Below are 23,726 nucleotides of genomic sequence, written 5' to 3' on the forward strand. Positions count from 1 at the left end.
ATATCCCAGTGTAAAGAGGATAAACTCCATCTTCACCCCCCCACCTCCAGCCTGGCTATAGCAATACTTGGGTTCCATGTGTGATATATATTGACAGCTTCTATTTTATATCCATTCAAGTAGGAAACCTTCAAATACTTAAAAATCAGCTGCAATAAAAAGATTTGTAATCAACAATTAAATCACTCAAATCCATTAAAAATCCAAAGGCTCTGCTCTTCTTAATCTGGATGTGCAAATGTAAAAGTATATGCACTCTAGAAAAAGTGGCCTGAGTTTGGAAGTGGCTCAAAAGATGGCTCAGGATATGGTATTGGAAGTTAGGGTACTCTGGTTTTGTAGTTAAATTCCTAAAAGTAGATAAAAGCACTCTAGTTAGTAGATTCTGGTGAAGCACTTTGAAAAGTGAAGATACTAATCCTATCCATTACTGAATAGCTGTACTAAGTGGTCAGAAAAAGCTCAGCACCACCTTGTTATCTGCACATGACCTGTCCTGAGGCATCTGTGGTGAAAAGTGAAAAAGGAAAGTAAAAAAGGGACAGATTAAGCAAGTGCCTCAGATTGTTGCATTTGAAAGCAGAGCTTCAGGACAGGGACGCTTTCCACAGAGTCATTTCAGGCAAAGGTCACATGCGTGCATATCAAATCATTCCTGAAAGCAGCGCCTTTGTTCCGCAGCTATCTCCCAGTGGAGCCATTGTCCCACAGGGCAGCTGGCACCCTGACTTCAGCCGTGCTGCGCCGGGAACCCAAGCCCAGGGTGGCCAGGGCCAAAGGCAGCCTGCAACCTCCCCGGGCAAGCACATCCCTCTGCAAGGAGCCATTGCCAGGCCAAGGAGAAGAGATGTTTCCATGTCAAGGTTCAGTCATGGAGAAAAAAGACCCGCTGGTACGGTAGGCGCATCTTCCCTCCCCTCCCACCCCCTGTGTTTTTCTGGCTCGTTAAAGTAGCTTTAAATAAATATAATTGCAAGGAAAGTCAGGCTATGAAGTAGCAAGAATGTGTTTTTGCCAAGTGCAACTTGGATTGGGATTTGGCAAGTTAGAAATCCTTTCAGTGTGCATTCAGGGGTGATGTTAGAAGTGCTCTGATTCATAAGGAAAGTAGAAAGTATTTGTAAGGCACAAAGAAGAAAATGTGTTTTAAAAGCCATATTAGACCTCTTATAGCTTGTTTTGATTTCTGAATATAGCTTCTCTCTTGACCATTTTCATCTAATCTGCCTTTCATTTATATTGTTACCTTATAGCAATGAATATTAAAATTGGCATCTGGCACAGACAGAAGCAAAGTATCTTGTGTTTTGCTTGTATTTACCTCCTACAATACTAATATTATGCAAGTACATAATTCTGAGTTTGAAGCTCCCACATCACTTAGCTTTTGATTTATATTAAAATTTCCAGTGTCTGGAGCTTCCTGGGCACCTTTAATGTGCTTAAGACTTAAAGGCAGTCTGTCTAAACAGGGCTCCCATTACAGGCACCTCTACCTAAGACTTTTCCTCCAGAGGAAATATATGGATTTCTTTAATCAGGGCAGTTACACCTCAAGGATCTATCATTTCTTCATAACTCCCTATGCCACAAATGTAAAGTGCTGACTAGAGAGGCAAGTTGATAGGAGTTACTAAAACTCCTGCATGCCTTGCAGTTCCCCTCTGGTTGGATTTATAATGGTTTTAATTGCTCTGATTTTTAAGTATTAATCACTGGGTCCCTGTTTTGAGTCTCTTTTGCTTCTGATTTGCTTAGATTTTAATTGTGATTTACTTCAAATTACTACCGATCTATGCAAGTTTCCTGTCGGCATCAGTGCTGTGCAGGCTGCTCTTATTGCCACCACATTAGTGATGGAAATGCAGAGCTCTGCAAGTCAAAGCAGGGGATTGATTTGTTTGATATAAAAGATCCCCACCAGGAAATCAGGCATTTTTGTTGCAAAGCAGGTTTGAAACACTGCATTACCTAAGTGGTGTCAGGGCTCTGTCTACAGCTTACACAAGTGCTGCAGCCCTCCCCGCTGGACGCATGGTGGGTGAAAGAGCTTCTCATGAAGTCCAAGGCTATAAAAAAGTTTTCTCCTAGGAGGCTGGCCTCTATAGGATGTTAAGAAAACAAAAGAGCGCTCCATTTGTGAAGCAATGTATATTCTGCAACACCTTGCCTGATTTCAGAGCACGTAATACAATGGTTAAACTATAAGTTTAAAGTGACTGCAGCAGGGAGGTTTCCAGTTGTGCATCAAGGACACCAGGTGAGTTAGAATGCCAGATAGCTAAAGATATGCCAGCATCATTCTTGAAAGCTATAGCTATTACTAGCAGCACTTGCACAGCAGCCTTTACTAAATGATGCCAAATGTAATCCTTTGACAGCAGTTCAACTGGAAGTGGAGGGAATGAGTGTTTCTGAGAGGTGAATGAAAGGTGGTGGCATGAGGCTGCTCTGGGGCTAGCACCACCTTGTCCAAATTCCCAATGAATGTAAGTGCTCGTTTATGGCCCCTCACCAGATTAATGGGTCCGTTATGGAAATGGAGCAAAACCTGCTATTGCTGACACACCAGTAACACAGACTGGTTTCATGTGCTTGCAAAGGTGGTGGCATCCTTGACCTGTGCTGCATCTTGCTGGACAGGGGCTTTTGAACCACCCACGCTGGCCCAGTCCAGCTGGGATGCAGTCTCCCTTGGGCTCATCACCGGATGAGATGATGACTATGATTGCAGGGTGTCAGACCAAATGATCTCACAGACTTCTTTTGTCTCAAACCCCATGAAACTCTGCTCCTTGCATTTAGAGTAAAGGAGAAGGGATCGCTGTCACTTGGGTACACACAAAAAAGTTAAATACATAAATAAATGCATATGGGCTCTATCAACATTTGAGAGCTATTTTGCTGTTGTGTAATGTTAAAATTCCATGTGAAAAATCCATGTGACTTCTTCAAGTGTTTTCCACAGGGAATCACTCCAGCTTTTAGGCAGAGCCCTGTGCAAACCTAGGACAGGATCTGAACACTTCCCTCAGCACTTTGCAAACAGCATAACAAAGTAAGGAGGAGGAATATAGCCTAGGGTCACCCCATCACACTCCCTGTGTTTTCAATGAGTTGACTCCAGCAGCTCAGCTCTGCAGAATTGCTCCAAACTGCCGTATGTAAGTGCAAGTCCTTGAGGCAGGCCCAGATTCTGGTGCAGCAGGATGCACCAGCATTCTTGGCAAATAGCAGGAAGAAAAGGCAAAGACGATTGTCCCGATTTCTGAAACCAGGACAACAATGAAGTGAATTTCAAGGTAAAAGTTACTATCTACAGAATATTTGCTCACCTATTGTTATGTATTTCCCCTGGCAGGATAACCTTTTTAGTCATCTATACATCCCTGGTGCCGTTGATGAACGTGACAGCTTGAAAACCTTTACCCAGCAATGACAGGGGAGCAGGGGGATGGCCAATGGCTGTTGGGGGTTACTGGAGCAGGGACAGGATGGTGGTGAGGAACCTGTGTTGTGGCAGCAGCAGAGGGTCTGCGAGCATCAGCCCTGCGGTAAATTCAGTGTCAGGGCAGCCAAAGCTGGGACACAGAAACACTGATTGCAACCGCAGGAACTGTAACATCATTGCTAGTGGCTTGGTATGTGTGCATTGGCCTCAGATGTGAGTGGGATAGTGGGAATAAGCCAATGACAGCCCAGGCCTCATCTGTATCAGGATCAGTGAAGGATGTTGAGTGCAGTACTTAAATGCTTCATAAGCTGTATACAGGCAAAATAAGGCTTGGCTTAGACATCTTTAGGGAATGAAGAATGTGAGTTTGCAGCTGTGGTCTGGTACCTGCAGCAGGTGATACTGGAAGTGTGTGGCTCAGCCTAGGAGAGTTACAACTTCCTCAGTCATTCTGGACATTCCTCAAAGGCTCTCTTTGTACCCTCAACAGGAATTTTGGCTAAGACAAAGCATCTGTGAATGAAAATATGGCAGCTATGAGGGGGTGAGGAGAAAATGTCCTGATGAAATAACACTTTGTAATAATTCCATTGCTATCACCTGTAAATGCTTGCTTTTGTTTCTTGCCATGCTGAGGCTGCACAGCTAAGTTGGCAGTGAAGAAAAGAGGCAAATGGGCAAGGTCACCCCCCTGGGGTGGGACAGGGATGCTGCTATAAAATTAGGTGAAATTCCCTTGGAGATGATGGCCCTTCAGGATAAATGTGAGAAGATTTTAAATGCCTCTTGCATATCCAAAACAATAGCATTCCTTTCCCTGCTCAAGGAAGCAGCATTTTTATGTACATTCTTTGTAAACGACAGGAGTGTACCAAAAAATCCCTTGATGCCACAATCTAAGTCCTTTAAGTTCCTTTAAAGGAAACAGCCTGAAGGGTTCAAATATCAGCTGGCTGCTGAGTCCAAAAGGATTCATTACTCAGGTCATTTGTGCCTGACCAGATAAAGTCAATGCACCTAAATAGGCTTTAATTTTCTGACGTCTCTTAACTTATATTGGACTTGTGTGGTAGAGTACAACTGAAACAGAACATTTACAATTGTTCAGAGATCACAAGCATGGTTTCCTTCCCCCAAGCCCCTCAAGAAGAAGGACCAACAAGGCAACAAGAAGGAAAGATTCCATTTTGCAATCTCCAAACTTTTGTTCTGATTCATTTTGTCTCTGTTTGCCCCCAACACTAAGACGTCTTTTTCTGCCTTTCTATTCCTTTGCCCAGCCAGCCCAGCATTCCCCACAGATGGCAGGAGATGGCTGTGACAGTCATGGGATACTGGGTGCCCTTCAGCTACTACTGTGCAGTCCTGGCAGTTGCTGCTGGCAGCATCAGACCTGGATTATTTGCTGAAGCTGCTGATTCTATGATTCTATGTGCTTCTGCTCTGTCTCAGTGCAAAGTGAACCTGGTTCACCCCAAGGGTAGCGGTGCTCCTCCTCTGCTGAATTCAGCTGCCACCTGAAGATACCGCTGCTCCTTGCCTGTTTCCATAGAATCATACAGTAGTTGGGGTTGGAAAGGACTTTGAGATCACCAAGTTCCAACCCCCTGCTCCATCCTCACTTTTTTTTCTCAGTGTTGGGTTTTTTGTTTTCTTTTTCCTATTATGTTTTGTTTGAGGTGATTAAATCATAGAGTTCCTCAGCACCAGCCTGCCCTCAGCACCAAGCTGGAGGTAGGTAACCCGAGCAGTGAAGCTCCCATGGTCAGCATGGCGAAGAAGAGGGCTAGAAGAAGCTGGGCTGGTCAACTCCTCACCCAGAAGGACGAAATGTTGAGTTTGCACACCTGAGCAGGGACAACATGCACTAGAGGGCTTTCCTTTCAAGGGCAAAACTACGGCTGGAAAAGGTGTCTCCACTCTCTTCACCAGAATGGTAGTTTAAAGTCCTTTCTATGAGGGTTAGATCAGCTGCTGCCTTCAAAGTTGTTTGGTTGCAGCATCCTGGGAAAGGGGGCAGTGAAAGGATGCTAAATTAAATAGTCCCAGCTGCTTTGCAGGCTCTCTATGGATGCCCAGGAACATCTGCCTCTGCCCTGAGAAACTTCAACAAATATGATTTCAAGCTGACTGCATGGTTGTCTGCTGTGAAAGAGATTTACTGGGTGGGGAGCCTTCTGTGATGGATGAGCAAAGCAGAACTGCTTTTGGTTTACAGCAGTCAGCAACCATTAAGCTGAGGAGCCTACTCTGTCTGAAAGTCTTGTATTGCTAAATGAAAAAAAAAGATAAACCTTAAATAGCTTAGATTATTTGCTTTAAAATAGTGAAGAAATCTACTGATATTTAAGTGGCCAGAGTTTCCCTAAAGCCTACTTGTTTAATCTGTTAAAAAAATGACTCTTTATTCCTTTCCAAAGTTTTATGCTGAAAGGTGAAAAAAGTATTTGCATAAAAACCCCGATAATCCTTATGCAAATCTGTGCTAGCTCAGAGTAGCATATTTTTGATTTTTAGCGCTTTCCTTCTTTTACTTTTTTTGTATATTGCATTCCTGCAGAGCTTGACATTTCTTCAGTTACACATTATAATATGGGTTTAAAAGAAGTAATCCAGCAACAGACCACATTGTTTTGCTGCTGACATGTTGCTTTTACTTTTCTCACCCGTAGCAAACAGGGAGTACTGTTCCAACAGGATGTTTTTCCCTTTGTACTTACATTCGTCATCTTTGCACTGGGCTGTAATCAGAAAAAAAAGCTGGCGTTGGACTAAAGCGGCGGTGACACGGTTCAACTCAGGAAAATTTGTGATGCTTGGAAAGTGGCCCATCTGTCCGAAATGACCCCAAAAGTAACATGCAATTGTTTTAACCTTTTGTGCGTTGCCATTAAAAGAGGCGGCAGCAGATGCCTGTTAGGAAATGGGGAGAGCTGAGTGTAGCACTGCTCCCCTGGGAGCAGCAGGGAGAGGGGGAAGAGCTCGTCTGTGCTCTGCCCTCCTCCTCCCTGGCCATGGGATGCTGCTTATCTCCAGTACCCAGCTCAGGGTTCAGAAGCAGTGGCAGTTGGCAGCTCCCTGTATCTCACAGGCACGCTGCTTTCAGAGCTGAGGACCAGAGCAGCGACCTCATCCAACTGCAGAACCTGAATTTTTTAAGCTGTTTTGACTGCCACTGTGGCCCTAGGAATGATTAGTTGGGTTGAGAGGGTTGGAAGTGATGGCAAGAACCAGCCAGTCTGTCAGGACTGCTGTGGACACTTGATATCTGGACGCTAGTGCTGGTTTTGTTTCTGTTCTGAAGGAAAAGGGCAGAAAATCCAGCTATTTCCAAGTGAATCAAATACCTCCCCCCTCTAACAGCTGGAGGTAGCTTAAGCTTGTGTAAATTGAATGTCTTTCAACTGTGAGGTAAATCAGTACCCCAGAAAAGGGGCTGTATATGGGACTAAGGTTGTGACAGTGTTAGGTGTGTCTATGCATTTTTGTTTGAGCAACAGCCTGTACAGCTCCTATTGTATTCTCCTCCATATAAATGTTCATGAGTCCACTCAGTGAATCTGATCAGGCAGCTTTTAATAACTATTTTCCAGAGGCCATCTGCATCAGCTGTCCCAATTTCTTCAGGATTTCTTTTTAATGGAGGATTTCCTTCCCTTTCTGCTGGACTAATTGCATTTAGTGGTGCAGTCTTGCAGTCCTTATGCAAATAGCTCTGCACTTGAATCGGACTTGTGTTCATGTGAAATAGGTTCAAGCCCCAGAAGGCTCTCAGCCTTTTTTTTTTTTGTCTTAACACTGCCACAGCCTGTTCTGTGTCCATGCAGTCATTTACACTGCCAAAGAAAGCTTTCCTAGGTGCAGACACTTACAGGTCACTATAACAGCAGCCAGTTCTTCAGTCTTGAGATGCCTCTTTATGCATAGAAACAGAGGGAAAATGTGCCCATATGAAAGCATGTCCCTGTTTGTTGTGGAGGAGCCCTCTGTTTCCAGCCTGACCACACTTCACTTTTTCCCCAGAAGAAGCATTGGTGCTCCAGACCATGAATGTCCACAGCCTCAGCTGCAGGCAAGCTGAGAACAATATTCTTAGGGACATATCTCTTTACACTGAAATCAAATCGGATTTTGCTATTTAGAAAATGTCAGTGGGTTGGGTTTTTTTTAGATTAGCAAGAAGAAAACTGTTGATTATAATACTTCTTTTGTGCTCCAAGGGCCAAAAACATGTAAAAAAATAGGTATTTCAAACAAACAAACAGGAACTCTTGTTTCGCAAAGAAAACAAACTCAAAGTCAACAAACCAGCATTAATTATATCCACATTTTACTTGTAGGGGTGAGATTAGCACTTGGAATTTTTTTAATCATATCCAAGCCTTGAGCTTGAAAAGTGTGCCAAAATTGAGCTTGAGCTGAGGGTAAAAGTGATTAAGCAGGAGAGGTATGTGACAGGGTTATTGAGGAAGTCCCCCCAAGAAGTTTTATATACACAGGAGATTCAAAGCTAATAGTCTACTGAGAAAGGCTCAAACATGGTGAAGGATGTACATACAAGTTACTCAATGAAGCTAGGAATATAATTTGAATTCAGGGACTGTAGTGACAGGACAAGGGGTAACGGGTTAAAACTTACACAGGGGAAGTTTAGATTGGATATAAGGAGGAAGTTCTTTACTGTGAGAGTGCTGAGGCACTGGAATGGGTTGCCCAAGGAAGTCGTGAATGCTCCATCCCTGGTGGTGTTCAAGGCCAGGTTGGACGAGGCCTTGGGTGATATGGTTTAGTGTGAGGTGTCCCTGCCCATGGCAGGAGGGTTGGAACTGGATGATCTTAAGGTCCTTTCCAACCCTATTTTATGATTCTAAGTATGATTCTATGATTCCAAGTCTAGAAAACCTGCTTTGTTGCATCTTTAAGTAGTTTCTTACTCATTTTTTTGATTTTGTTTGGGTTTAGTTGTTGGTTTTTTTTTCTCTTCCAGCTTTAACTCATTGTTTCTAAAGGGCTAAGGTTTTTGTGGGATGGAATAGGTTGTATCGCTTGTAAAACTCAAATGAATTAACAGTGAATGTGTGTGGCACATTCAAGGTACCATGCAAGATTACTGTCAAGGGGTAGGTGGGGGATTTTCACACCACTGAAACCTACAGTAAATCTGTTGATGAGCACCTGTGACACCTGTCACCATCTCAAGCAATGGAAAGCAAGGATGAGGATGTGAAGACATATCTAGCCTTGCATGGGCTGCATTAAAAACATATATGGGCTTTTTGGCTTCATGTTTCACCCATTCACCCACTCCATGCAGAACTGATTTTTCATTATGGAACAGTTTTTATTCTGCGTCATGCTAGAATTTTTATATATGATTATCTTAAGAAATATAGTTCTGAGCTCAGTGCATTTTAATGAAGCACTTTTGCTGCTTCATATTAATAATGTTGTCCAGAAACTGAAATGGGAAATATTTGTTTCTTTGAAGGAGAAGAAGGTATACATGTTGAACTAGTGTTAATACTGTTGCTGACATGTGCAGTTCACAGGGAGAGGTGTAATACCCTGCGTTGGAGTGGTTGGTCTATCAGCTGTAGTACTGCTGGGAGGAGAAAGACGAGCGTTCAGGCACATAGAGCTTTCTTCAGGTCACTGAAAACTTCGCTATCAGGAGATAAAGACATCTGATAAAAGATGTGATCTCACTGATAACATCTGCTTGCGTGCAGGCACAAATGGTGACTGTGTGTGTAGGGTGCACTTGAGCCAAGGCCCCCCCCAGGCTTCAGAGGCAGGTTCAGGAGCTGCAGTGCTATCACCAAATCCACAGCCCTCATTTAGCCACTGAAACCGTTGTATCTGAGGTGGGGTGGGGGAGAATTTATTTCTCCGCTCCATTATGCTGCCCTTTTATTCACTAGGATATTGGGTCTCAGGCCTCATCACAGTACATATAAAAGGGTAAAGCAGAGGCTGGCACTCAGGTATTCCCTTGTCTGGCGGTTCCTCCTCTCTCCAGGTAGGCAGAGCATGTAGGCTCCGTTTCGGACAGGCACGCACTCAATACACCAAATATACCTGTGTTTTGTGCAGAACATGGTTTGCCAGCCGTCTTGGGAGGGTACTTACAGGAGAGTGAGGAAAGGGATGTGACAAGGGTGAGGAAAGGAAGGATGCAACGTGCTTTGCTGGTTGTCCTCAGTGAGTTCTGTGAGCCCTGTGAGCCCTGCAGGTGTTATATAGGCTGCTCAGAAATGCTGATGGGCATAGAGGTGCCTGTGGCACTTTGTGCCTCGGGGGCTGGGCTGAAACAAACTGCAATGTTGAAGACTTTAATTTGTCTGTCACAGTCCCCGAGGGTCTGGCACCCCTTTATGGATCTTTCTGGCTAAGAAAGCTATTCTCAGCACACTCCTGCACCAGGCCTTATGGTTTGCATACCTTTCCCTTGAGGGTGGTGATGAGCAGACAGATAGATGGTGACTGTTCCTCAAGCCTCAGGGTGCTGACAGGTGGTGTGTTCAGGCTCCGTGATGAGAAGGGTGTACTTTCATGAGCACAGCCTGGTTTGTGGGTGTTCCCAGTCTCACGGGGTAGCAGTGGCCATGGTGGTGCAGTCAGTCCTGTGCCCCTGCCAGGGGATAATTATAAAAGGTACAAAACGTAGCTTTTATGTGTCTAAGAACAAAAAATACTTGCAGAAGCTGCTGCAACTCTCACAACATGTCCTGCAGGCCAAGGAAGGGACAGGCTGACCCTTGCCTATGCTAGCAGCTTCTTTTCCTCTATATCCTGCTTATCCCTTAATGCATCCATGTGAACAGCTGTGTCCTCTCCTACCCTTTGTGACCAGATCATAACTTTTTGCTCCCAAGCCATTTGCTATCTAGCACTTGCTGGAGTGTTTTGCCTCCATCAGGTAAAAAAGGACTTCTCAATGACCCTCTTTTGGGGTCTTCAGTGCTGCTCTTACAAGCTGAGCAGATACAGTTCCTTTGTCATTCAGCAACTCCGGTGTCTTGCATACATGGGTTGTGAAATCATGTTTCTGGACTCCTCTATGTGGCTGTAGCCTGGATCCTGGGCTGATCTCTGCTGAGAGACTGCTCATCCCAGATCATCACCCTCCTGCACTGAATCTTATCCACCTTGCCCCTCTTTTTGTCAACCTGGCTGGTTTTGCTGTCCTTGCACTCACACACTTGCCTTCACTTCCTTCTCTATCTTGTTTATCAAAGATATTTGGTTTTGAGCTATTGATATATGAAGTCTAAAAAACAAGTTAAAAGTCCTTTATACACCAAATTGGCTCTTCTTTCTATGTTGTGCCTCTTTGGGTTTGCTAAGAACGCTCAGGGTGTTTTCAGTGAGGTACTCACATCTTCCCATATTCATTTTGGCTGCTGGAGGTTTATTTGGTTTCATAGAGCTTGTATCTGGGGAAGCTTGATGTTGGCACTGCTTGAATTTCTATAGTTTATCAGAAGGTTTTGTTCTCTGAGTTGCTATTTCATGTACCCAACTGTTTTCCTTGGCCACAACTACATGTGGAAGCTGCCTTCTGGGGGGAGATGGTGGGTGGTGAGAGCTCTGGGTCACTTTGGAGAAGTCCTTCACATTTCTGTCTTTCATGCTGCTGTCAGGCATACTGGAGGCTTTCACCCTAGTCGCCCAGTCACCTGACGTGGCTGCATCCAGCACCCAGTGCAATGTGGAGACAAGCAGCTGAAAAGGCCCATTTCTTTAAAGCCCACTGCTTCCCCAGCCTCTGATTCAGCCAGTATACTTAATTTCTCTGCATTTTCTTGTCTCAATTAAAAAGAAATGATTAACAAAAAGTAGTTTTAATCAGACTGTAAATATTGCTTCTCTTATATTAACTGTGTGGAAGAGCCTTTGACACCATTTCCTACAGCGTTCTCCTGAAGAAACTGGCCAGTCATGGCTTGATGGGTGTACTGTTTGCTGGGTAAAAAACTGGCTGGATGGCCAGGCCCAAAGAATGGTGGTGAATGGAGTTAAACTCAGCTGGTGGTTGGTCACAAGTGGTGATCCCCAGGGCTCAGTACTGGGGCCAGTTCTGTTTAATGTCTTTATCAATGATCCGAACAAGGGGATCAAGTGCACCTTCAATCAGTTTGCAGGTAACACCAAGCCGGGTGGGACTGTTGATTTGCTGAAGGATAGGAAGGCTCTGTAGAGGGATCTGGACAGGCTGGATCTATGGGCTGAGGCCAGTTCTATGGGTTCAACAAGGCAAAGTGCTGGGTCCTGCACTTGGGCCACAACAACCCTCTGCAACATGCCAGCCTTGGGGAAAAGTGGCTGGAAAACTTCTGGGCAGAGAAGGATGTGAGGGTGCACAGCTGAAGACAAGCAGCTTGTGCCCAGGCAGCCAAGAAGTCCAACAGCATCCTGGATGCATCAGAAATAGTGTGGCCAGCAGGGCCGAGGCAGTGATCGTCCCCCTGTACTGGGCACTGGTGAGGCTGTACCTTGAATCCTGTGTTCAGGGCTGGGCCTCTCGCTCAAGAGAGACATTGAGATGCTGGAGCAGGGCCAGAGAAAGGCAATGGAGCTGGTGAAGTCTCTGGACATGGTTTAGTGGTGTACTTGGCAGTGTTATGTCAACTTTTGGACTCGATGATCTTACAGGTATTTTCCAATCTAAACGATTTTACGATCCTATGAATGCTTGTAACTGTGGAAGTGTTACAGGATGAACTTCTCATGTAAAGTGTCACCTAGTGGTTGGTTGGAAGTTTTGCATCCCGAATTAATAATCAGTATGATCATATAAGCCATAAAAGCCAAAGACCAACTCTTAAGCACAATGACTGATGAAGGATATTTCATATTCCGTTGGTCTGGTTAAAATTCCTTTTTAATGTGTTTCATTTATGCCCTAAAACTTGCACTGAACTGCTGCATTCTTGGGCAGAGAATACATTATTTCAGCTGAAGTCTTTCCTGTTCTGATGAATAAAATAGCAATTAATTGCTTAAAAAGTTAATTGCCAGTGATCCCAGCAGTGAAATTTTGCCTGAACAAAATCACTGGGCTTTGTTTATTCTAATAGGTTCCTTGTGCATCTACGGGGTGGCTCCAGGCAGAACCCTTGTGACAGAAAGATGATTGTGCATCTGGGTATGCGGTCAGTTCAGAGCTACTGAAAAATGTGTCTTACATAACACATATGAAAAAGATTAGCAGTTTCAGAGTCAGCATCATCTATAGTTCTAAAGGATATTACAAAGGAAGTTAATTAATGTAATATACTTGCAACATGGGCCAGGAAACATAAGACGAGCTCCTCCACTTATGTAGAATTGTGCTGTTTAAGAGGTCCAGAGAGGTTACATGAATGGAAAAATGAAATATGTATTTTCACATCAGTAGAAGTCATCCATGCTGCTGTATTTTGGGGGTTTCTTTCTTGCTTTAATTTTCTGGGTGGCCATTTTTAACTTATGTAGGAACTTCCTTTCAAAAGAACAGAGCACCTGTGTGTAAGGAAGAGTTGCAGGAACAGCAAGGGCTCAGCACCTCTGAATGGACGTATTGGCTTGGGCACTCAAAACTGGCCACCAGATTTGAAAATTCAACTGTGTTTTGCCTGGGTCACTCAGTGACCCGAAGGTCCCAGGACAGAGGAGAGCTTCAGGCTGCTGATTCCCATGTTTTGCCTGTGGAATCATGAATTCCATTAGCTATGTAGGCAATACCATTGAGTGATTTTATTTGTGACACTTTTGGTTTCCCTTCTGCTGCTGTCACACACTGCTGTACTTACCTAGTGTTTAGGTGTGAAGTTGTTTAACCATAGGATGTACCAGAGGCTAACAGCGAAGAGTTTTATCAGAACAGCTAGTAAAAACTTTGGTGATTACTTTTCTCTAGACCTCTATGCACATATTTTTTTACTAGAAAAATATTGCCTATTGCAACCTATTTAATTCCCACCCCAGCTAGTGATGGAGTGACCATTAGAAGATGGGTCTTGACTTCACAGCCCTGGTCTGTGCAAGGGAGAGGAGCATGATGTTCTTGTGTAGCTAAGATGTAGGTCTTTCCAGGCTAATTACATTTATGGGAGCCTTGCAGTGCAAAGATGCAGCTGCACAATGGAGCCACTTGAGTTAGAAACTGCATGAAAAAGGGTCAGCTCTCAGCAAGGGCTGGTGGGCTGGTAAGATGTTGGTAGGAAAATGGGGGCTTTTTAGCCTCTGCTCTGTAAAGCTACACAGTGAGGAAGGAGGGATATCGAAGCAGGTAAAAGGTGCCTCTAAACAAACCTCAAAGTTATATGTGTTTAATATTGCAAGATAGGTTAAAGAAAACAAAACTGTGTTTCTCTTCATTCCAGTATAGAACATGGGACAGGTCCCAAGGGAAGCTCAGACCATAGAATCGTAAGATCATAGAGTCATAGAAAGGTTTGGGTTGAAAGGGACCTTAAAGTTCATCTAGTTCCACCCCCCCACCGCCATGGGGGGGATACCTTCCGCTAGACCTTCTGAGGGCTTACAAATCTAGACTCTGTCCCTTTAAATGTGATTGTTAGTAAACACTTAAATGAAAAAAACTTTCATCAGAGAAAAAAGTGCCAAACTACACTGGTAAGTAATTTGCCTTGGCAGATAATATATAAGTCACTGATCCGAACCGTAATTCTGCTCAGCGTTATCATTTGCTTTGTAAATAGAAGTGTTTATCCAAACAGCCGAGCTTTCTGTTGTTGTTGATGAAAATGGGAAAATGTGGAGCAGAAGGAACATGTCACTTCCCTTCCTTTCTGGAAGTCTATGGTTTCCAGCTATTCAGATAAAGTTGCTTGTGTTTCCATCAATCCAAGCCTTGCACTGCCACAGAAGCACGGGAGAACAGCATTGAAAAATACACCCCTGCTCTGAAGGTGTCCCCTGTTTGGGGGAAACTTTGCTCTGCAACACAGTTGGAAACTTCAGGAGTACCCATGGAGAATGAAACGGGTGCCCAAGCTCCCCAAACCCATAGGGAGCACCGATCCCACCACATTGCAACACTGGGTGACGTTTGAGAGTGGCACCAGGGTATTTTAAGTTCTCAGCTCTCAGTGAGCTTCTCCCCCTCCACTTTTTCTTCTCTGAGCCAGATGGAGATGCATTTGGTTTCTCTTTTAGTCATGTTACTTTTGCGAGGAGAATAAAATGAGCAGGAACAGCTCTTGGCCGCAGCAACACAAGACAGCCCTGCTTTGCCAGAGGAAACCACATAAAAGCGTGTGTGTGTGTGCGTGTGTGTGTGTGTTTGGGGGAGGGCGCAGTGAGGGATGATGCCTGGAGCTCCTCGCACTCGGAGCTGCGATTTGTGAGTGAAACATGATGAAATCACCCCCTGGACAAATCACACGAGCCTGTCAACCTCACCAGGTGGGATTACTTGTAGCTAATAGCCCCAACTCCCCGAGCAAACAGAGCTCTGCGCTCCCCGTAAGGAAAAGGCGAGGGTGCGCGCAGGCTCTTCAAGCAGGCTCTGGCATGGCTGGGGAGGGCTGCGTCCGCCCGCGCCAGGTAGGGAGGAGAGCAGCGTGTTTGCTTTCAGAGGAGGAGTAGCCCTGCTCTCCTGAATAAGTTCCTACAAAAAGGAGCGTTTCAACCTCAGCAAGAGATGTTTTATTCATAAAGCCCTCCTGGTTCGTGTTACTCTCCAAGGGTGACGCTGTCAGCTGCTGCTCCAGTGATGGGAACTGCAGTGCTGGGGAGCTCCAATGTACAGAGGACCATCTCTGCCCCTTTAACCATAGTGCTCTTAGCACGCAAGCACTGCGCTTTGCTTACTTTGCTGTTTTACTTTTGCAGGTTATATCTTTATTTGCTTTTGCCTTTGGAGTAAATGTCTGCATGGGATTTACAGCAAATCGATTTAGGAGATCTGAAGAATGGGATGAGGGCCCGATCTCAGGTACAGTAACAGACATAAATTGTACATCACAATACCCTTATGTTATATAGTGTACTTAGAAACCACTCCTACTCTGAAACAGTAGTTTGCTTGTTCCTTTTCCCTCTAGGATATAGAGGGGAAGAAATAACTCGCCGAGCCTGAGTCAGTTGACCTTTGGGACTCACCTATAGGTCTCCTATTTACTTAAACTTTTGCTCTGTGTGCATGTGACTATGGAAAATCTGCCTTATTTTAGGACTGAGTGCTGTCAGTCTCTCAGAGACTGCTCTCAGAGCACGTCCATAGCATTTGTCATGTTTTGCGCTTCACACACTTTCCCTGAAGAGCTCGGAGAAGCTCCCCGGTGCGTTTAAGAGTCCTGGTTTTATTTTGGTAGCTATTGAAGCGGTTTCTAGAAACTTGATGAATGCTTTCGAGAGGCGCTGCTGAGAAACGCTGCTGGGATTTGTGCGGCTCCTGAGGTCATGCTGGTTTGCGAACAGCAGACGGCAGACATCTGACGGCGGGGAGGGCCGGGCAGAGGAGAGCAGGTGTTCACCCAGATGTGCTGTAGCCGAGTCCTCTGGTTTTGTTCCGCAGCCTCCTTTTTGATTTGGAGGAAAGCAAGAACATGCCACAGGGAAGACTGTTGTTTGTGTTCTGGGGCAGGATAGGGGTTTGTGAGCTCGGGCAGAGTCCGAATGGAAAAATACATTAAATGGAAAACTAGTAATTTTTTTCTTTAAAGAAAAAGTAGGCTTGACTTGTGTGTCTGTTCCCTTTGGCAGGAAAAATGAAACCTGTGGTCGTTGACTTAGAGCTGGTTAATATAACTGAAGTGAAAGGGTTTCATGTGCAATGCCTGTCTCTAAGGATAGCTTGTGAATTTTAATTACAAAATTGTTTACTGTGGCCAAAGTTTGTTGTGTTCCTGGTAATGTATCTTGTCCTCTTTCACGGGAATTGGTGTTTAATGACAACCATAATCAGGACTGCTGATAACTGAGCAAAGGCATTTTAGATAATCAGAAAGATAGCATCCGTTGCTTTTGATCTTTATGTAACAATAAAAAAATTGTTTGAAAACTAAATATATTTCTATTTTTATCTTCTGGTGTAGTTGCAGAGTGTGTTTAATAGTGATGTGAAAGATCTATATTTCATGTCTTCAACACCTGACTGCCAGTTGCTTGCTTTCACTGGTGATCATCTAGGCTTTAGTGCAGGGCTGCTCAGCTGATTTGTACTGAAGTCCCAAAGGTCTGATATTGGGAACCCATTGCAGCTGGTCAGTGCCAATTCTGCTAAGCCAACCAGCACTGTTCAGTGGTGTTCCTGCCCATGGCAGGGGGCTGGAACTAGATGATCTTAAAGGTCCCTTCCAACCCAAACCATTCTGATTCTGTACCACCATCACTTCTGGGATCAGTAGCTGTGTGCTGTTTCCAATAGCAGGAGTTTTAGCTCAGCATTCCAGAAAAATAGGAAGCAAACAGAATCTCTTGCAAGAGAGCAGGAGATGAGGTACTTTTGGTACTCTGTGGAGAATTTGCTGTTAAGTGGGACTGGACCAGCACTTGGCACTGCAGTAGTGCAGTTGAGGGTGCAGTAGTGAGAGATGGAAAAGTGATGGAGGGTTTTGTCTCTTCTGTGTTTATGCAACTTGGTTACTTTTATTGCAGTAAAAAAACAGGATATGATAGCAAAGAATAAAGTATTACAGTGTCATCTGGCTAAAGGAGAAAGTAAAAAGTAACACTGGAGAGCTGGTTTTCTAATAAATGAAAAGCACAGTGGTCAAAGAACCTATTTAGGCTCTCCCAATTGCATGACTTCCAGTTATATTTTCAGAAATCCAGTGCAATGAAATATCCAGAACAAAATATTGGTATAAATTCTTTTGCAACATCACCCTCCCTTGGCTTATTTGTTCCAAGTTTCTTGGTGTTTGGAGTTAATTATTAAATTGACCAAACTCTTTACCAACCATTACTGTGTAGACCAGGTATTTCTCCAGAGGTTTGCCATGACTGTAAGCAAATTTCAGTTTTCATCTGGCATAGACCTCCTCTGTGAGCCAAAACCAACATGTTTTGTTTCTTAATGCCATGTCAAAGAAGTACCATAGTTCCTGAACACCCCTTCTTGTTCTATTTTTACTTTGTAGAGGTATATAAACCTTTATACGTTTTGAGATATTTAATATTTGTACCCAGCAAATCATGCCATTGAAATAGCTTTTTGACTTAAAATTTCTAAAAGACATTAAAGAACCAAGGCCCCCACTTTTTCATAACTCAGTGATTTGCTTTATGAGCTTTCTAGATAGCTCGGTAAGAGCTTGCAGGGAAAATGGCCTTAGTGTCCTAAGGCATGTTCCTTGTTCATGAGAGGATGATGGCTATAAATCTGGAAGGAGAAAAGTTTTTTCTGCCCTTTCTCCCTGGACTTTTAAACGTGCCATTAGAAACCGAGTTCTATCTTTCTTGTATTACAACAGTTAGGACTTCTTTTTTTTTTTTTTATCTACTTTATGGGCTTTTCACTGGAATTTTACTCATTGCAATTGGATTCTCAAAAAGAGAATTCGTAATATGAATATTATCAGGTAGTGTCATTCTTGTAATGACTATGTAAGCACATCTATGTTGTGTAGTTCTATGACCAAAATACCACTGAAAGTAAATGGATTTGATTTTTTTTTATTTATGTTTTTTGCTGTTTTTTTTTTTAATATTGTAATTGGATAGAATCAGAGCAAGTAGTTGGATATGGCACTTTACAATGGAAATGTAATAACCTCCATGGACTGAATCAGGAAGGCACTATTGCCCCAAGTAATGTCTCTTTTGAACCTATGACATGAGGCAATCCTTAGATGGTTGTTTTGAGCTCAGCTGGCCAAAAAAAAAAAAAAAAAGTACAGAAAAGGACATAAAGAGCTTTATGTATTAAATAAGGAGGGGAGGATCTTCATGTTGCTGTTGTGCTGCATGGTTTGATGGCAGGAGCTGTGGAGGGATGCAGGCGTTTTGCAAAGGACTTTGAAATTGTGCAGGATTGTTCTGTACAGGGGTTTCTGTTAATTTGAAAATGCTCGCCAGGGTTGGAACTCCTGATGATGTATTTTCAGACTATTCTGCCATGGCATTGTGCATGACCTGAAAACCATGGTCTGGCTGCAAAAGCAAGGTCAAGCACTATAAACAAAGGAATGATCTTAATGTATTCAGAGATCACAGGAATTAAAACAAGTCCTTTTTCCTATTGCTGTATGGAAAGTGTCCTACGTTGGCTCAGGAGGTGTGACCTGAGTTTGTTAAGTAATTTAGGATAATTTGTCACATCAGTAATAATGTGATTGTAAAGAGATGTGAAAATATAACACACAAGGTAGTTGGGCTAAACCATTCTTATGTGAAATGGAAACTCTACCTGCAGTTATAGAAAATGGATCTGGAGAGGATCCTGAACAGGTATGTAGACTTTCTCTATATCCCGAGACATGGTCAGTTATTACTGAAGTGCTCCTGATAGATCTTGGTTTAACCTGTTCTTCAAAATCTCCAAGATCAGAGATTGCACAGCCTTGGTGGGCAATTTGTTCCAGCTCTAGATAAATGAGCTGCTCTTTACAACGGCTAGGCATTCCTTGAGCTGCAGGTGACTCTGTCCCTTATGCAATCTGCAATCAGATTTAAACCTTCTCTTTCCTAAACATGTTGATGTGTTTTTTAACCTTCTGAAATGATCTCTCTCATTCCTTTGAAATGAAGAGGGCAATGCCAGTATGAGTGATATATAGTGTGAGCTAGTATGTAATACCTTTGAGTCCCTAATATCTTTGATTTGCAGCTTACTGAATGTGTGATTGTATATTACCTAGCTTCCAAAAAGGGAAAGTAATAGAAGAGGTTAAATAACATGGAAATGTTATTTAGTAACAGATTTTGGGAAGTATTTGTCAGGAAGCAGCTGTCATTAAGAATAAGGAACAAGAGTTCATATCTCTGAAAATATCCCAGTGTTGGCATGCTTTGAAACAATTCTCGTGTGATTGCTTTCTAATGTAACTTTGTGGCCTATTTATGTGAGTAAAGAAAATACTGATCTGTGTGCTGCCAGCATAGATACACAACATTTAGCTTCTTAGAACTCCAGATGACCAAAATACTGATGGCTCAATAAGAACATGTTTGCATGGTATGTACCATGGAGTGAAACTTCACTCTGTATGTGATGTTACTTGCTCTTAGCTTTACTGGCTTTACTGAAAATCAAAAACCAACCCAAACCCAACAGCAGAGAGACACAGTTGTCTACTAGTACCTTTTCCAGCACTCATACAAATGCACCTTGCCAGTGCTATGGTCCATGACTGCAACTGTGGTAGGTTTGAGTTTCTTACCCGTTATCCTGCTGTAGGGTTGATTTGTTTCCAGGTTTGCTCCCTGAAGTGGTTTGTGCTGGTGTCCAACTAGTGCCAGTGCCTCTCCAAGGAAAGTGGTGGAGCAGTAGTGCTGGGGATGGGAGCTGATAGAACATCAACCATCCATGTCACCTCAAACTCCCCTTTCATCATCTTTTCCACCCATTCTCATGGGATAATGCCATCTTGTTTGGGAAGGGGTTTCCTCTCAGTTGATGTGGAGACTAAACTTTTAACTACGTAAAAGAGTAGGAAAATATATAAGAAAAGATCAGAGCAGCTGTTTCCCAAAAGTGCCATTGCATCAGTCCTCTTAAAATCATACTGCTAATCATGGTGAGGTTTGCCAAAACCAAACCGTGGTCTAAAAGAAACCAAACCCCAAGAAAATTTCAAAGACTTAATAGGTCTCAAGGAGCAAAAGGCATTGTGAAATTTTCCTTGGAACACCTCTGTTTCTAAGGAATAACATAACAATTTTTACTTTATTTCATAAAAAATGATTAACACTAAAAGTAGCACACAACCTGCCTGCTTCATGTAAGCTGCTATGTAGAATTCTCTTGTAGGAAAAGTGTATAAATTATATCAAGTAAGTTCTGAGAAGAGAGCAGAGAAGTACATATCAGCTTTGACAGTAAAGGCCCTCACTAATAAACAGGTTATTGAAGTCTAATACATTATTCATGGTTTTCAGACTGGCAGTCCTTCATTTAGTTATACACATTAAATACATTGATATTTTTTTTTTTACATATTTCTGAATTTTGTTTTTATGACTTGATGCTCTGCAGAAGCCCACCAAAAGATAGAGCATTTTACAATTTTCTTTCATGCTTGACATTGATTTGGCACCTTCCAGTGTAGCAAACCAAGTCCTGCTGACTGTGTGTAGATTAATTGCAGTCCTTTCCTATGCAAACTGCCCAGCCAGCCATGAAAATGTCACTTGGCTTCTGAAAACAAAGGCCTGCTTCTGAGGAATAGCTTCAGCTCCTGGAATTGGGCCTTGGAGACTTCAATACATTTCTGCTAATGATCTCTTGATTGTTACAGAGGTAAAGCCTGTTTCTTTGCAGGACGTTATCACAGCATGCTGCTTCCTTCCTCTTTCTTTCTTCCCCCAAAAAGAGCAACCTTTTTGGAGTTTGTTCCTTTCTTTTTCTCCCTCAAGCAATCCTTCTCCTCTCCCTGCTTCCTTCTCCAGAGCAGGCAGCCAGGGTTTTGCTCATCTGAGTGGCTCAGGTCTGAGCCACCCATAACACCGCTGCCAGCCTGACAGATGTTGCCCTGTTTCTTGTTCCACACAGTCCTGTCAGATTCCCCCTGGATCAGTACCTCTGGCTCCTGCAAAAACAGATGCTTTGAACTTCAAGAGGCAGAGCCTCCTGGCTGCCGCTGTGACAACCTCTGCAAGAGCTACAACAGCTGCTGCTTCGACTTTGATGAGCTGTGCTTAAAGACAGGTAGGATGGGTCTCCTGTCCCACACTGCCAGGCGCTGCTGATACCTGGTTTCTGCCAGCAGTCAGGACCTGCCTGCTGAACCAGCGTTCCCTGACATAACCTGCATCTCCTCCTTACCTCACCTTGCCTTGCCGGGCAGGCTCAGCTCAGCCCAAAGTGAAGCCCATGTTTCCTTGCAAGAAGCAGTAGGGATGCGCACCTATTGCTCCTCATTGCTGGGCTTCGGCCATGGTTTCCAGGGCACAAAAAGCAGGGTACTATTCACACTACTTGAAAAATAGATCTTCTGGTATTCAGCTAAAAGCAATACTCAGTGATCAGGCACCAGTTTGACCTCCAAGTTGCAATGAAAAGAGCCATGGTAAAGGCTGGAGGGTTGGTGATTCTGTGTCAGCCATCCTTTTTTTTCTCCCAAGTGATAAATTCATATTGGACCAATTCATGCCTGTGGGCAAGCGGTTGCTTGTGAAGCAGCTCAGAAGCTGGAAGCACTGAAACAGCATGGGTCCTTTGGGAATGAGCTGCAGGTGACAGGTGGGGCTTGTTACCCTTGCTCCAGTCTCCGATTTCCAGATGTCAGGATGCATATAACACACTGGTAAAAACGTTTGACTTCAATTCATTAGACCCTGGAGGATAGAAATACAGCACTGGGTTCATTTTCATTTTGCTTTTTTCATGAGTCATGGTCAAGAAAATCTTCAAAGAGCACCAAAGGGAACCATGTTTCACTTCATAGTATAGTGCATTTAAATTATTAGTTGTACCCATCTCCTTGGGTGTTTGCACATTGGTCAGTTGACACAGGTGCCTGATACTTCTGCCATTAAAATTTTGATTGCTTTATCAAAAAATTACACTTATTAAACAGCCAGAAGTCTGATGGTTAAAAATATCATTGCCCATGGATGTGCAATGCTTGAAAGTCCTGAATTCCTCAGTTCTGTTTGTAATGGTATCATTTTAATAATTTAGTACCAAAAAAAAAAAATGGTGAGCTAATCTGGTATGAAAAAACTTCTGATTTTTAGGCTGATGCTGTTTTGCTCTTGGTGTAAATGTCCGCAGAAAGAGCGGCTCTATTTGAAGACTTTCAGTGCAATACAAGAGGTTTGTTACCAAAGGACAGATACTAAGTTTCTCAGCCACCTGTCCACAGTGCACCATGTCCGCATGTGTATGGGTACCTGCATGGACCTTGGGACTGGTGTGTGAATTGTCATACACTCCCACAGGCATTTATTAAGGCAATTATCACATGTACATCTGTAAATACTACGTAATTATAGAAAAAGGTCCCAAATGAAGGAGAAAAAGGGGTAAAAGTCGTTGCTCTTATGTGGTGTGTTTGTTGCTGGCTGCATGTTGTCTAAAGTGATTCTAAAGTTTCTTCTTGGTTGAGCTAGGATGTGGAAAACAATATGCTTACATCCTTAGGCCCTATTCCAAAATATATCAATGTACTGTCCTTGAAAGAGCACCCAAATTTAGACAAATGCTTAGATCCTAACTTAATTTATAAGATGAGAAGGTCTGGGGTGTTTTACAGGAGCTGTGCCATGCTTTTCCTTGAAGAACAGCTCTTGTACTCGTACCTTTTGTGGTTGATACTGAATCTAACCCTATGGGTGAGGAAATGATGGGAGGAGAGCATCAATTTGCACTCACATAGTCTTACCTTTCAGTCTTCTCTTATTTCCTATAGATTGAATCAAGGACGGGTATTTGGGAGAAAAAACAGGATTACCCAAGAAACATCAGAATCCTTAGCTTGTGGTTCAGGCCTCACTGCTTTTCTGTTGAGATCCTTTCTTTCCTTCTGCTTTCCATACTTTTCCTGGCATTCAGGTTGTATAAAGGACAGAGTACAAAACCTGAGGGCAGCAAAAGCACTTGTGGGTGGGTGGAGGAGCCCTCCTGCACTTGCAGGATACAGGGGTCCTTTTCATTTCTGGTTGACATGCCAACTTCAGAGGTCTTGAAATCACTAAAATGGGGCCATAAACTTTACCTCCCACTTTAACGACTAGAGTGTTGTCATTATGGGTATAGTGAGTACTTTTTTGTTTTGATTATAATCTCTCATTCTTGCTAACTTTATGAATATTTTAGCTCGGGGTTGGGAATGTACCAAAGATCGCTGTGGAGAAACCAGGAATGATGACAATGCTTGTCACTGCTCTGAAGACTGCTTAAGTAGAGGAGATTGTTGTACTAATTACCAAGTCGTTTGCAAAGGTACATCTTTGGTCTTTCTACTTCTTATCTTTCCAAACTCGATAGAAGGCAGCCCTGTGGGTAAAGAGTCTTCTTTTAAGGGAGGAATCTTCTGTTCTGATTTTTCGGAGGATGGGGTGAAGAATGGGGAATTGCATGGGAATTAGCTGGAATTAGTTTCTAATTTATTGATAGTAGAAGGACATTGTCTTTACCTGTAGAGATAATTACAGG

The 23,726-nt window shown here is 43.3% G+C and overlaps 1 protein-coding gene across 6 annotated transcripts in view; it reads left to right on the forward strand.

The window, feature by feature from the left end:
- Positions 1-633: 633 nt before the first annotated feature.
- The window catches only part of ENPP2 (ectonucleotide pyrophosphatase/phosphodiesterase 2), a 69,189-nt gene continuing 46,096 nt past the window's right edge, over positions 634-23,726 (forward strand). The window contains exons 1-4 of one of the 6 annotated variants that reach the window (XM_062627120.1): positions 634-897; positions 15,296-15,398; positions 21,120-21,275; positions 23,388-23,513. In XM_062627120.1, the coding sequence (XP_062483104.1) occupies positions 634-897; positions 15,296-15,398; positions 21,120-21,275; positions 23,388-23,513 (649 nt within the window). Of the gene's footprint in view, positions 898-14,733; positions 15,008-15,042; positions 15,207-15,295; positions 15,399-21,119; positions 21,276-23,387; positions 23,514-23,726 lie in introns of those variants that run through there. The other 5 variants (XM_062627119.1, XM_062627114.1, XM_062627115.1 and 2 more) reach the window with 5 other exon arrangements.

This window comes from Pezoporus occidentalis, unplaced genomic scaffold, assembly GCF_034315485.1.
Source record: "Pezoporus occidentalis ecotype Australia unplaced genomic scaffold, CSIRO_AGI_Poc_V1 ctg3, whole genome shotgun sequence".
Classification (NCBI taxonomy): domain Eukaryota; kingdom Metazoa; phylum Chordata; class Aves; order Psittaciformes; family Psittacidae; genus Pezoporus; species Pezoporus occidentalis.